We start from the raw sequence: 14270 nt of genomic DNA, 5'->3' as shown, positions 1-14270 counted from the left end.
ATGCCGTAAATTTAATCCCGGTGGTCCACAACTTCTCCCAGTCAGCAAACATAATATTATGACCTATGTCTTGTGCCCATTTTATCATTGCCAATTTTACTGTTTCTTCCTCAGTATTCCATTTCAACAGCAGATTATACATTCTCGAAAGTATCTTTACATTGGGTTCTAACAGTTCTGTTTCCAACTTTGATTTTTCCACCTGAAAACCAATTTTTTAATCCAAGTTATAGACCTCTCTTATTTGAAAGTAATGTAGCCAGTCCCGCACCTTCTCCTTAAGCTTGTCATAACTCTGCATTATTCCACACTTTTCAGTCTATTCCCCCCTCACTTTCTTTTTCTTTTTAAAAAATATTATTACAAAGAAAAATACTTTGTGTGTGTATGGCCTTATAACATCCCCTACTTTCACATTCCAAAACAGGATAAAACTCACCTAATTAATAACAGAGTTTATGCATTGTAGCAAAGTCTCAAAACCTGAAAAATTATTTCCCCCTCACTTTCCATACAGCAAAACAGCAGGTTTTTTTTTTTTTTTTTTGTTTAAAGTGGATCTGGTGTACTGGGGTGACAGGGCACTTTCACTCATTTTTATTGTGCAAATCTAAAATTCTGATGTGCGCATGAATCCCTCCTGGAAAGAACTGGCAGTCTGGAGGAGGCATGCTAAGGATCGTACAGGGTAATTGTTTCATAAGCAAATAACCTGACAGATTTGCCTGGATAGAGAGTGGAATGTAGGAGGAGACTTCCTGAAACCTGTCAAGTGAGAGAGGGGTGCAGCTCTGAATCACTTTTTATACACTTGTTCATCTTCCTTAACTGGTTCAAAGTCTCTATGAATGCTTCAAGGATCCTTCTCAGTTTTGGACTCTGAGGTCAAAGCACCACCTGCAGTGTACACATCCGAGATTTATATGGGTTCACCAGCCAATATTCTTCTGGTAAGGAATGTCTTCAACATTAGCTTTATTGCTTGAGTGAGACAAACGAAATAATTATTGTGACTGTGATGGAAGAGGGACTGCAAACTCAGTAAGTAAAGTATACCTAACTGTATACTTTTATCAATTTTGCATCTCACAGACTGGTAGCCAACAGATTTCATGCTTGAAGGGTATTATTTTTCAAATATGTCAGAACCTACATACTGCAAACAAGGATGGTGTCTGGCCACTGGCATCTCAGTGCAGAATCACTGTAGAATTGCTGTGCCTACGTTACAAATCTTTCTATGTTGGTTCTACCACAGGTATGTAATATAGCGTAAATAAAAATAATGTTACAGATAGGTAGCCGTGTTGGTCTGCCATAGTCAAAATAAAAAAATTCCTTCCAGTAGCACCTTAAAGACCAACTAAGTTAGTTCTTGGTATGAGCTTTCGTGTGCATGCACACTTCTTCAGGTATCTGAAGTCTGGTCTTTAAGGTACTACTGGAAGGAATTTTTTTATTTTAAAAATAATGTGTTTGTAACTTAGATCCATTGAGATTCTGTTTTGCCTGCTAGGACCCAAACACTAAAACAAATACATATGGAAATGGAGAAGCAAAGAGGAAGTTTTTTGGAACTGAAAATCCATATGGGGCTGAAAGTCAGGTACCAGACAATGTATGTTTTTATTGCATGCCCTAACTTTGTCATTATACCTGATTGAATCTTTTCATATAATCATTCCAGGGCTCTTAATATGTGAGTATAACATACAGTTATGTGGGGTCAACATCTCAGCTAACAATATATTATCTAATATCCCTCAGGAATATTATAGTGCAAGTAATCTGGCATGTTGCCCATTGTTTTGAGGAATCTAGTTTCTACCTACATATCATAAGTATATTGTTGTAAGAAGTATGATCTCCTCCCTTTCTAGCAGGACCACCTATGGAATAAATGCTGTGTGTGTTACACAAACTCATAGTGGAACGTGCCTGTGATACCACTGATGGCAAAGCTACACAGCGCTCCCATGACCTCTACCTGCTGTGACTGTAAAACTAGTGGCTCATATTGCCAAAAGGGAATTTAATAGAGGATCCGTAGTCAAGGCAAAGTGCAGAGAAGCTGTAAGCCATTTTCATCCTCAACATTTCCAATTTCTCCTTGAGACTTATTGCTAAGTGCTTTTCAAACCTTTTAAAAAGGTTTGTTTTAAAAAAATGAAAGCTGGTGTCTGTTAGTGCTCATGATAATGAACTAGATGGACCAATTATTTAATTTGGTATAAAGCACCTTCATACGTCTGTGTGCTTGGGAACCCTGCAAAAAGTTAGGTCCTCTCATGCAGAGAGAGCTATCAGCATACAAGTTGTTCATGTGTGGGCTTGGTGGTGCCTGCAGGCCCACTCAGTGAATGTTGGGGAGATAGGGGCAGTGGGTGCCAGTGGTGTGTAGTCAGTTGACTAGGGGGACTAGGCTAATTGCCTAAATGGTCCAAGAGCCCTCCCGCCACCTTCCCAAAGCCCACCTGGCTTTAGGAAGGAGGCAGCAGGGCCCTGGCATCTCCTTTCCAGTGTCCAGGAAGCTTCTGCCCGGCTTAAGGAGCTGCGATGCTCACACGCACAACGTCGGGGACATCGTGACGTCACCCCCCCATTGCCCTCACAAGCTGGCACCTCTGCCCCTGTTTCCCTATGAAACATTTCACTGCACACCACACACTAGTGGGTTCAGTCTCACAGTTTTGAATGGCCTACAAGGTGCTCTAGAATTCTTACTGATTTGAAACTTTGTTAGGGCTTCACCAGACTTTGGTTTGAAATTAGTTTCAGGTCATATGCAAAACTCTCTTGGCAGGCCTAATGCTCTGATCTTTTCTTTGCCAAAATCACTGAATGGGGGAAACAGCTGTACAGCAATTCCTCTTTCAAATTATGTTGCTGTAATGCAGCTGACCTGTTTTTTTCCTGGGGTGTGGCCACTGTCGCTTGGAGACAGATTCTAAGGAGCCACAGGTGACAGCTGAGTGCAGGGTGGGGACAAAAGGTGGACAAACTATCCCAGAAGGAGCATGATGTGTCCCGCACCAAAGGTTCTACCCTGCTAACATAGTGCTTTGACTTCACCCCCCGAGGTGCACTCCATTGTCTCTCAAGACAGATGAATACCAACTTGTTTGAACATCAAACAAAGGCTAAAATTTGGGTCACATGCTAACTGAAGAAAGAATTCAACCCATGTAGAAATGCTCCTGCCAAAATTACTTTCATGACCAATTTACTTCAAAGCGTTTCCATAGGATTTCTGTTACAGCAGTTACTCGATACAAGTGTACACTTGTATCTTTGCATACTTAGATGGTATCTCCATTTCTGAGCCCAGATAACGTGTTTGGGGTGTTTGGTATGGATTTGGTATGGCTAATTATGCCTGGGAGTTATTCTCAAAATACAATCTGGATACTCCTTTGTGTAGGGAAACGAGATCACCCATGATACCTGAGTTCTGAGTTCCTAGATTTTTTAAAAAGTTGAATCATTGTATGTGGCAGCTGTGTTTTAAAGAGATGGGCCCCAACATTGTAAGTGACAGGATAGCATTTCAAAAGGAATGAGTAGGAAAAGATGCAGGACACGACACAGCATAGGTTTAAACATTGACTAATGAATGCAGCTAACTAAGCTCTTTTGAAATGTTTAAGATAAAGTGGTGGTTGTTAACTCTGCTGTGTTAACAACATTCTTGAGTTGACCTCTTTTGTAATGTTTCATTCTGAAATATTTTGAAATGGTATTTTAGCTTCCTGTTAATCATGTTTCTTCAAATGTATGCTGGACTTTCTTCAGTGATGTTTTATTCCAGATTGTTTTATTTGATGTTTTAACATAGGTTTTAAACTGCTTTGAGATTATTTAATATTAAAAATATAAAGCAGTATAGAAATGGAATTAATATTAATATTATTGTTAATAATGTAGGCAATATGTTAGGGTGACAATGGAGTGGGGACTAACCATGGCAGTGTAACTACTAAACAGGGCATTAACTGTAACCCTAGTGGACCATTAGATCTATCTGGTTGGTTGTATCCAACTTTGTGGCCTGCAGGTTGTGTTAACTCAGCTTAAGAGCACTTTTTTTTATTAGTTACCTGGGGAACAGATGGAGTGTTGAATAAGCTGATAGCCAACTGTAAATTGAACAGAGGACTGGGAAAATAGGCAGGACAAGTTGAATGACTTAATGAACTGCAGTTAATAAAACACATGTACCGGTAATTACACATGTAATTCAGCATACAAAGAGCATAATGAAATGGTTTAGAGGGAAATAACTTCTTTGTCATTGCTTGGGGAATCTTTAGATGGAAATAATGGGAGAAGAGAGATATCAGGGAACTTTTGTTAAGTGTAACATGAAGGAGAACCGTGTTTGTGCCTGTCGGACCTTGCGTTCGACTAAACTCCTCCTCCGGTCGAGTCCTCTGACGTGATAAACGACCTGAGCCTTTGATGAGGCTCCAGGCACGTTTCCCCATTACGCAGAGTATCCAGCATGCAGGGAAGGATGAGAAATATGAGCTACATTGCACAGAGTTTTATTTCTAACTACGCAGACAGAAAAGAAAAATACATCCTCTCTCTGTGAAAGCAGAGAGGCAACAGGAACAAAGGAACAGGAAACCAGTAATATAAACACCCGTCTCCCGTCTCCTGTGAGACTTCCAACAGTCTGGAATCCCTGGAATGTACACAGAGTTCTGTGACTCCAAGCACTGCACCAGTGGCACAAACAGAAACCTAACAGTGCCAACCTTCGAAATTCACACTAATCTGAATTTTGCAATGCATTTCTTCACCCAAGCAATGTGTAAAAAAATGCATTTGCTAAGATAAAAGTATACATAAAAATGCATATATCTGTAAAAGCAACATGCAAAAAGGCATTATATTAGGAGGAAATATATGCAAAAATGTGTACAAAATTGCGTATAAAATGTGTATATTAGGAGAAATTAGCACCAGAATGGGAAAGAATCTTAGAGGGGACTTTAAAAAAATCTCAAACTGATGTGGAAATGTGAAGCTCTGAAGATTGGAAAAGCTGAAAAAGTGAAATGGACATATTTTCCCATCCCTAGTTCCATGCTTATATGAGTTTTTGATTCATTTATTGCTTCTGCAAGATTTATACATATATCTGGATATCTGTGTGTAGATTCTTCCTCTTCCTGGATGTGATCTCACAAGTGTAAAACCACCAGAATCTGGAATTGCAAGTGCTGTTTAGTGTCAGATAGGGCTTTTATTGGTGTAATAAGGGTTGGTTTAATAAGTTTTGACAGTACTAACCACCTTTTTCAAATAACCTATGGCGCAATGTCAATGTGCTGCATGTACTGTATGCCACTGAAATTGTGGGAGCTTCATTCTGCTCCTGCTGTTGCTGCAGTGCCAGGGCACTTGGCATGGTTTGGCTTGTTATGTTGTCCTAGCTCAGGGTCGTAGTTTGTTTTTCACCACACAAATCACAAGCGGAAACGAATGTTTGTTATTGTCTTGCCGTTTGTGGTTTGTTTGGGGAAAACAAATCATGAGCCCTGGTTCAGATGACACAGCAAGCCAGACCATGTCTCATTTTCTGGAAACGCAGAAAATATGGTTTTTAGACTTCCTGTTTAATTGTAAAAGTGCCCCCTTTTCATTTCTTTACTGAAAAACAGTTATAGGATACTTACCACCAAGGCACTTAATAAGGAAGTTACACTAGTTGCTTGACATTGGAAAAGCTCCATGAGAAAAAAGTAATAAGGATTGTGAATGTTGCTAAACCAGCTTTGAAAGAAATCAAATAATATTTCTAGGTGCTGAAAAAGCATTCCAGAAAATGGAATGGAATGGATTTTGTTTTGTTTGTTTCAAGCCTTTTCAACTTTGGAGCTCAGTTTTTATTTTTAATGAATAAAAATAATGTAAAACATAATGTAAGAATCCAGCCTAGGACAAGTACAAATCAAAATTACCTTCACAATGTAATTATGTAGTACAATAAGTTCGCACTTAAATGGTTATTAATGTTCAGCTATTCATAATATGAGCAGCTTGAGTAATAAAGACCAACATATTGTACTCTTCAAAGACGCAGATCAATTCATGATCCCATGACTTTGGAGCTCTCTCAGTGATTTCATAGCATTTCTCCAGTGTCAGTGACTGCATGTAAGTGTATATCTCCATTTATTTAGATATTGTCTCCAACTGTGAGCATAACAAATGTGCTCTGGGCATGGGGCTTGGTAGGGGACTGCTGAATGAGTACCTTATACAGCCAAGAACCATTCCCAAAGTGTGGACTGCATTATCCTTTAAAACAGGCAATGGACACGAGCTCAGAACCTGCAATTTCAGAAGGAAGAGCAAGTGCCTGTGTTCAAGTTAATGAGTTTTAAAGAGATGGGGCTCAAATTTCTGAGCGACAGGGTAGCATTTCGAAAAGAACGACTAGTGAAGAGATGTGGGACTCCGTCCAGCATAGATTTAAGCATTGGGGAATGGATGTGGCTAATAAAGCTGAGGAAAATATGATGGGATATGATTCTGCTAATGTGCAGATGTAGGCAACAGGATGGGGAGTAACTGTAGTGATATAAATAAATAAAGGTATTAATGTGAATGCCAGGCAGGCAGTAAAAACAGGGTGTTGGTTGTGGCTCCAGTGGAACATCATACTAGCTGATGGGTTGTGTACAGCTTTGTGACTTGCAAGTTGTGTTGACCAAGTTTAAGGGCAGTTCTTTCATTAGGTACATAATCACCTGTTGATTAAACTGGCATCCAATTATAAATTGACACCAAGGCTGGCCCTGGACAAGCTGAACGACTTCATGAAGTGGGAGTAATAAAAACATATGTAGTTCAGCATTCAAAGAACAACAAAATGACACTCTCTCTTTTTGCATTGCTTGGGAACTTTTCAGGTCACAATCATGGAAGATGAGAGAAAACATGGCATCTTTGTTGAACCCAACAAGATGGTGAGCCATGTTTGTGATGCAGCTTCAATGAAGGTCAGTGTAATTCTTGAGTGGATCCGGGTGTGGATTTCCGGGTAGAATTATAACTACTATAATTTTCAGTCCCAGATTTCTTCCCTGTGCTCCTTCTCTTTGCATTGTAGTTATAAACACTGTAAGGGAAAACACATGTTAATTTTCTTAGAGGGAAAACAGCTTGGGAAGGACAATTAAAACAGGCATATGCATGCTCTGTAGATTGATCATATCATCAGTATTGCATGTGGGTTGTGTAGGAAAGGTTGTAACTTTTAAGCAGGAAGTTGTAGACCGTAATCAATCAGCTACTTGTAGGAATCCTTTGTGTGAGGTGTTGAATGAAAGATGTATCTGATGCATACAAAACAATTATGCAGTTGATACCTGTGGTAACATTTTACATTGCACAAGGCTGGGAAGCCTTAACAAGTGCAAGAGTGAAGTCACTGGTTTCAAAACCTTGGAATTTGAGCACTATGCAGTTTGCTTCACCTGCTATGTGACTAAGCTCAGGAAGCGGAAATACTTAGTAAAAGATATCCATTCGGATTCCTTCTATTGTATGTAGAGACCAGTGATCTCAGTTATTCCATGCTGAAAATGTATAGGAGTTTTCATTTTAATTGATGAAACATTTTAATTGATGACCCCGCGTTATGTTACATTAATGCCCACTTGGGAGGAAATGGGTGAGATTTCTGTTCTCTATTTTTTTCTTTTAAAATTTTAATTAATGGTTTCCTGCTGGGACTAGTATCATGGCATACCCTCCCATTTTTCCCTAACAAAAATCCAGGACATTTCCCACCCACTCGCTGCCTCCCAGCCTTGCCCTTTCAACCAGCCCTCCCCACCCCCACCCCCCTCACCCTCACTGCTTGCCATCTCTGCCTGCCATATGCCCCACTCACCCTTGCCCCCTTGCCTGCTGCATGAAATCGGGGCACCCCAAGATGAAAGCAGAACCCAGGGTGCCTTCTAAAAAGTGGGGCCATCCCACTTACAACGGGACACTTGGCAGGTGTGTCATGGCACTTATGGGGGGGACAGGACCTGTACACAAGGCTGGAATGCAGCTGGAGGTTATCAATAAAGGTTAAAACAAATAGAGGCTATCTCTGGCAATTATTAGAATTGTTCTTATGAACAAAGGATAGGTACAACGCAAATGGCAATGAGTTGGTTTAAAAAAACACCACAAAACCCACAGCAAATCAGTGTGCTATGTTTTTGTTTCATTGCATTTGCGTGTTCAGACCCAGAAAACTTTCCCCTAAATAAATTCACACATGACTCAAAATTTTGGTTTGGTTTTTTGGCATAATTTAGGCCACAACTTTATTGATTACGGAAAGTGACTGGTTGCATAGGCTCTGGTTCGACTAGCTCCCTGCCATGCAGGTAGCACTGACCCAGGGTTCCAGCTTGGGTCAGCCAAGGGTAACCTGGATAAGTGGAAAGCTGGGAACGGGCTAACTCCGCCACCCAAATGTCCCCCTGGACTCAGGCACGGGCACAACCCCCTCTCAGGGGTTGACCAAACCATTGAGCCCCTGGATTCCTTTAATGGAATACCCTTCACATAGGAATGGCGAGAGTGTTCTCCCATCCCTATCACCTCTTTAAGGGAGGACCCGATATATCATTCAAACTCCTGCTCCTCCAGTTTCTGCTCTGCTTTCATCTCACTACATTTCAAAGCTTAAAGAGGCATCTTTTGCTTTTTGCCACTACTGTTCCTTCTAGGCATTTCACTGGTGCCTTTGCATTGATTTTGCAGCAGCTTCTCTTCCTGCCTCTCTGACAACATGAATCACCTTCCTCCAACACCTTTCTTTCTGCCTGCCCCAGGGGAATCTCCTCTTCCCTGCAAACAGTGGAAGCTATTTGTTTGTGATTATTCTCTTACCACCCGGACAAATAACATAAGCCCTGCCAAACAAAAGGCCTTAATGCTTCTTTGTTTGGGTGCATAAGACCAGAGAGAGGTCTTATTCCCATCTACCCTTCACTACTGCTGTGACTCAGGATGCAAATCCTTATGAAATAGCTCTTCAGACCTTGAACGATCTCCTTCCTCCTTCCTGCTTCCTCAATGTGGTGTCTGAATATTATAAATTTTATTCAAGTGTTCAAGTACCAGGGGAGCTGATTAGATGTAACACCACTACATGTGCTGAGTGCTACTTGTGATGCGCAGCTGAGGGCATGCTGCTTAAAGAGGGCCACATTGTCCTTCATCCAAATTTCAGGAGAAACAGCTAATGGAAAGGAAGCTTATTTTCAACACAGTTGTTAATAGCTCGAAAGACTGAGAATGTCATTCAGTGGTCCAAATGGCATCACCAACGTCTCAGGCTTCTCAAGTCATGGATGTGCAGTATCTTCAAGTAAAAATGTGCAGTATCTTCAAGTAAAAAAACCCCCACTTCAGTACTGTCAAGCAAGGCAAATTTACAGGGCCTGGTGGCAGTAAGGAGAATATAGTTAAGAGGGAGGGGATCGTAATCACATTTCATAAGACCCTGTATAGAAGAAGGATGAGCAAACCCTGTTAGGGGAGGAGAGAAGTGCCAAGCTCTCTAAAAGGGGTGGGTAATGTGTGCCCCCCCAGATTGTTGTTGGATTACAGCTCCCATTGACCTTGTTCATTGGGGCTAATGGAGAGTCAGCCTGCCAGTTCCCCAACTCTTCTCTGTAACTTTTGTCCAATGGCATTTTATTTATGTGGGTGCATTTTATCTCTTAGGGGCGCGGGTGGCACTGTGGTGTAAACCACAGAGCCTAGGGCTTGCCGATCGGAAGGTCGCAGTTCGAATCCCTGCGACGGGGTGAGCTCCTGTTGCTTGGTCCCTGCTCCTGCCAACCTAGCAGTTCGAAAGCATGTCAAGTGCAAGTAGATAAATAGGTACTGCTCTGGTGGGAAGGTAAATGGCATTTCCGTGCGCTGCTCTGGTTCGCCAGAAGCGGCTTAGTCATGCTGGCCACATGACTCGGAAAAACAGTCTGTGGACAAATGTTGGCTCCCTCAGCCAGTAAAGCGAGATGAGCAGCGCAACCTCAGAGTCATCTGCGACTGGACTTAACTGTCAGGGATCCTTTACCTTTACCTATTTTATCTTTTACTACTGTGCTTTTGTGATATCTGTTACTTTTTCTTCTTCTTCATGGTGAACTGCCTTGAGCGTTGCCCAGAGAAAGGAAGTAAATTCACTTTAAGTGTTCCTTATATATTTCTCCTTTCTCCACTTTGCCTTTCAGGTACAGGCACCTCCCTTCTGTTTGCTCTCTGTACGTGTTATAAGAATTAGAAATCTCCAGCGAGCAGATGTGTGTGAGTATCTGGCAGATCCTGAGTAGCTATAAATCTGTCTCACAAAATGCTGGCATATAAATATGGATTGATTTAATATTAAGATCCTTTTTAAATATTGATTTTAAATTTTTATATATTTAATGATATTTAAATAAATATATTTAGTGAAAAACATTTAATGAATATTTTCATTCATTTTATGTTGTTACTGTTTAATGGAAGCCACAGTAGTCATTGGCACTGTAGGCTCTGTTGACATGTTGGTGTTGCTTGGCCAGATTCAGTTAGACAGGTGTGCTAGCAGGAGGCAGTGCAATAAGTCACCTTTGCACAACAGGGCTTCCCCCCATCTCCTTCCCCATGCACCCCCCAGACCCCCCAAAATTGGCTCTGAAAGGTCAGAAGAACCCCCAAACAGTGTGCAGGGGGAGAAGAGAGGAGGTTGCTCTGTGTGGGAAGCAGAAATACTTGTGCTGCCACAACACAGCACAACAACGTGGAATTCCTCCCAAAATTCCTTGCCTGCCTATGCTGTCTGTTGAGAAGGAAAAGGCAGATGCTACTCTTTGCATTATGAAATATAGCATTTAGAACACCGATTGCAATAGCCACTAACAAGCTTTCCCATGTTAGCTGTAGTCACAGTATCATTTCAAAAGAACATGATGCTGTAATTATTTATTTGCCAGAAGAGCAGGCTGTTATTCAACAGGATTTAGATAGGAAAATGATTAATAGGACTGACTTGTTTGATATCCTGATCCTAATACTGTGAACATGAGATATTCCAAATTACAAGGTGTATGTTAGAAGGACAACCACCTTCTTTTAATTCACAGGTGGCTAGGCTGTGGCCCTCTAGATGTTGCTAGGGCTTAACTCCCACCATTCCTGACCACTGGGCATGCTGGCTGGGGCTGATGGGAGTTGGAGTTCAACCAATCCACTCACCTTCTATGGTGGGCGGTGTTGTGGCCAGACCACAGTGATCCAACCAATGGCTGGTTGGATTGCCCTGCTGGCAATTGGCCAATGCCATCAGTCTTAGGACAGTTGTTCCCTGGGGAGCGGGCCCAACTGAGCAATGAGCAGCGCTTGGGCCCGCTCTCGGGGGGTGGGATAAATTGTGGCCTGCCTGGCGCTCTTCCTCCGCCTTTTAACATCCGTGGTGGAGGACACAGGTACACCAACCATGTTTTAATTGATAGAGGATACTATATTTCTAGATATAGCACTTTGTAAAATAAGAGAGTCTCTGTCTTTTTGAGACTAAATGACTTAACCCCCCCAAAAACAAACACATAGTAAGACAAATTGATTGTTATGTAAGTACTCAATTCACAGTCAAGAGCTTCTTTATTGCTTGACACAAGCATTTCTGTTACTATTATATACAACCTATTTACATTCCTTGTTTATCTCTCCAGCACAGTATAATCTCAGTCTAGTAATTAACAATGCTGACAAAGCAAAACTCACAGTATCAGCAGCACACATTGTCTTACTTCTAAACTTGTTGTCAGTGTGTGTGTGCTTTCCTTGTGCGGAAATTGCAGCCTGCAACTTCCTCCCTTTATTTGCACCTCCAGCTAACACCAATCAATCCTACACACTAAAGAAAAGTTCTGGAACCCTCTTTAAAGCTTCCAGGAACTTTTATCTGTTTCGTAAAGAATGTTTTCCTAACATTATTTGCTCGTGGCCAGATAAAAAACATCTCAAATGCCAGTAATCCAGCCTGAAATGAAACCTTCTCTTTTAGAATACAGAGTATGGTGAAGGTGAGGTGAGAATACATTGTAGTTGGTTTTAACTGGTTGTTGTTGTTTTTAAAACATGCAGTAAGTCCAAGTGATTGTTACATAAGTTTGAGGTTACCGACAGCTTCCTATGGTAATACCCGGACGAAGACCATCTCAAATAGTAGCGATCCAGTCTGGAATGAAATCTTCTATTTTAGAATCCAGAATGTGGTGAAGGTGAGGTTTTCACTGCTTGTTTTTATTGATTTTAGTAAAAAAAAAACAAAACAAAACAAAACACCTACCATGTTGATAAGTACAACAGCAGGGATCATTTCGTATGTAACTAGAGGGTTAATTCTGTTATCAGTAAGTCAGCTAAGCCAGAAGGGCTGGAAGAGGAGGTGTTGCTTAGCAACCAGAGAGATCTTCCCTGAGGGAACATGGCCCCTGGGTGTATAGTTCTGAGTGAGTTTCCTCTATATGTTTTGCTGACCGCCTCCCTGCACTGCACAAGGCCTTAACTAAGAAAGACAAAATAACAGAATCATAGATTTGTAGTGGCATCACAATTTCATGAGGGGCCTCCAAGTCAACAATAAATACTTGGAGAAAGATAGGTTTTCAATGTGGAAAGGTATTTCCCTTGCACTCATTTATCCAGATCTCCCCCCCCCCCTTTCTTTTGTATTGGATATGTCTTATGATCCTCTCCCCATAGAAGACGGTGCGCACCATACATCTGGATGTCACATGCTTCTCAGTTGAGGAGAAACAGCGAATCCTCTGCCTCCTTGGTCAACAGTTGCCAGCTCCCAAGTTAGCCTCCACTTCTTTTTCCATCCACATTTCAGTTAATCAGCCTCTTTGCCCAGTAGTGGTGGCAGGGCAGAAATAGCCTCAAGATGGTGCTGGGCATATGCGTTCCCTGATCAAACGTTCCCTGATCAAGGGCCACATCCTCTTCACAGAATCATAGAATTGTAGAGTTGGAAGGGATCCTGAGGGCATCCAACTCCCTCAATGCAGGAATCTCAACTAAAGCATCTATGACAGATGGCCACAGAAGCTCTGCTTAAAAATGAAGGAGACTCTACAACTTCCCAAGGGAGTCCATTCCACTGTTGAACAGCTCTTACTCTCAGAAAGTTCTTTCTGTTTAGTCGGAGTCTCCTTTCTTGTAACTTGAAGGTATTGGTTTGGGCCCTAGCCTCTGAAGCAGGAGAAATCTTGCTCCATTTTCATGACAGCTCTTTAGATATTTGAAAATGGCTATCATATTTCCTCTCAGTTTCCTCTTTTCTAGGCTAAACATATCAAACTCCCTCAACTGTTCCTCATAAGCCTTGGTTCCCAGACCCTTGATCATCTTGGTTGCCCTCCTCTACATATAAGGGACACGGGTGGCACTGTGGGTTAAACCAGAGAGCCCAGGACTTGCCGATCAGAAGGTCGGCGTTTCGAATCCCCGCGACAGGGTGAGCTCCCATTGCTCAGTCCCTGCTCCTGCCAAGCTAGCAGTTCGAAAGCACGCCAAGTGAAAGTAGATAAATAGGTACCGCTCTGGCGGGAAGGTAAACAGCGTTTCCGTGTGCTGCTCTGGTTTGCCAGAAGCAGCTTAGTCATGCTGGCCACATGACCCATAAGCTGTACTCTGGCTCCCTTGCCCAAGAAAGTGAGATGAGCACCGCAACCCCAGAGTCGACCACGACTGGACCTAATGGTCAGGGGTCCCTTTACCTTTACCTCTACATATGTTCCAGCTTGTCAATATCCTTCTTAAATTGTGGTGTCTAGAATTGGACACAGTATTCCAGATGTGGTCTGACCAATGCAGAATATTCTATTAATTCTATTAGTTCTATTAGTTCTATTAATTCCCTTGATCTGGACACTATACTTCTGTTGTTGCAGCCTAGAATAGAATTGGCTTTTTCTTTTTTTTTACTGCTACATCACAATGTTGACTCATGTTAAGCTTGTGCTCTGCTAAGACCCCTACATCCTTTTCACATGTATTACTTGCAAGCCAGGTGTCCCCCCCCCCAACTTATATTTGTGCTCTGGTTCTTCCTGGCTAAGTGCAGAACCTTACATTTGTCCCTGTTGAAATTCATTTTGTTAGTTTGGTCCAGTCTGCTAAGGTCCTCTTGAATTCCAATTCTGTCTTTCATGACGTTAGCTACCCCTCCCAGTTTGGTGTCATCTGCAAAT

At 41.8% G+C, this 14270-nt stretch overlaps 1 protein-coding gene across 5 annotated transcripts in view; it reads left to right on the top strand.

Annotated features, from left to right (window-relative positions):
- Window positions 1-819: 819 nt before the first annotated feature.
- Window positions 820-14270, top strand: part of LOC310708433 (cytosolic phospholipase A2 epsilon-like) — a 48804-nt gene continuing 35353 nt past the window's right edge. For 3 of the 5 annotated variants that reach the window (XM_083506764.1, XM_083506763.1, XM_083506767.1), the window contains exons 1-5: window positions 820-950; window positions 1517-1618; window positions 6924-7013; window positions 10260-10332; window positions 12157-12293. In XM_083506764.1, coding sequence (XP_083362890.1) covers window positions 849-950; window positions 1517-1618; window positions 6924-7013; window positions 10260-10332; window positions 12157-12293 — 504 coding nt within the window. In that variant the 5' untranslated portion in view covers window positions 820-848. Of the gene's footprint in view, window positions 951-1516; window positions 1619-6923; window positions 7014-10259; window positions 10333-12156; window positions 12294-14270 lie in introns of those variants that run through there. The other 2 variants (XM_083506765.1, XM_083506766.1) reach the window with 2 other exon arrangements.

The sequence above is a fragment of the Podarcis liolepis genome, assembly GCF_965112155.1.
Source record: "Podarcis liolepis genome assembly, chromosome: 1".
Taxonomy (NCBI): domain Eukaryota; kingdom Metazoa; phylum Chordata; class Lepidosauria; order Squamata; family Lacertidae; genus Podarcis; species Podarcis liolepis.
Note: the sequence above shows the minus strand (reverse complement) of the source record. Positions and strands in the feature narration are given on the sequence as shown.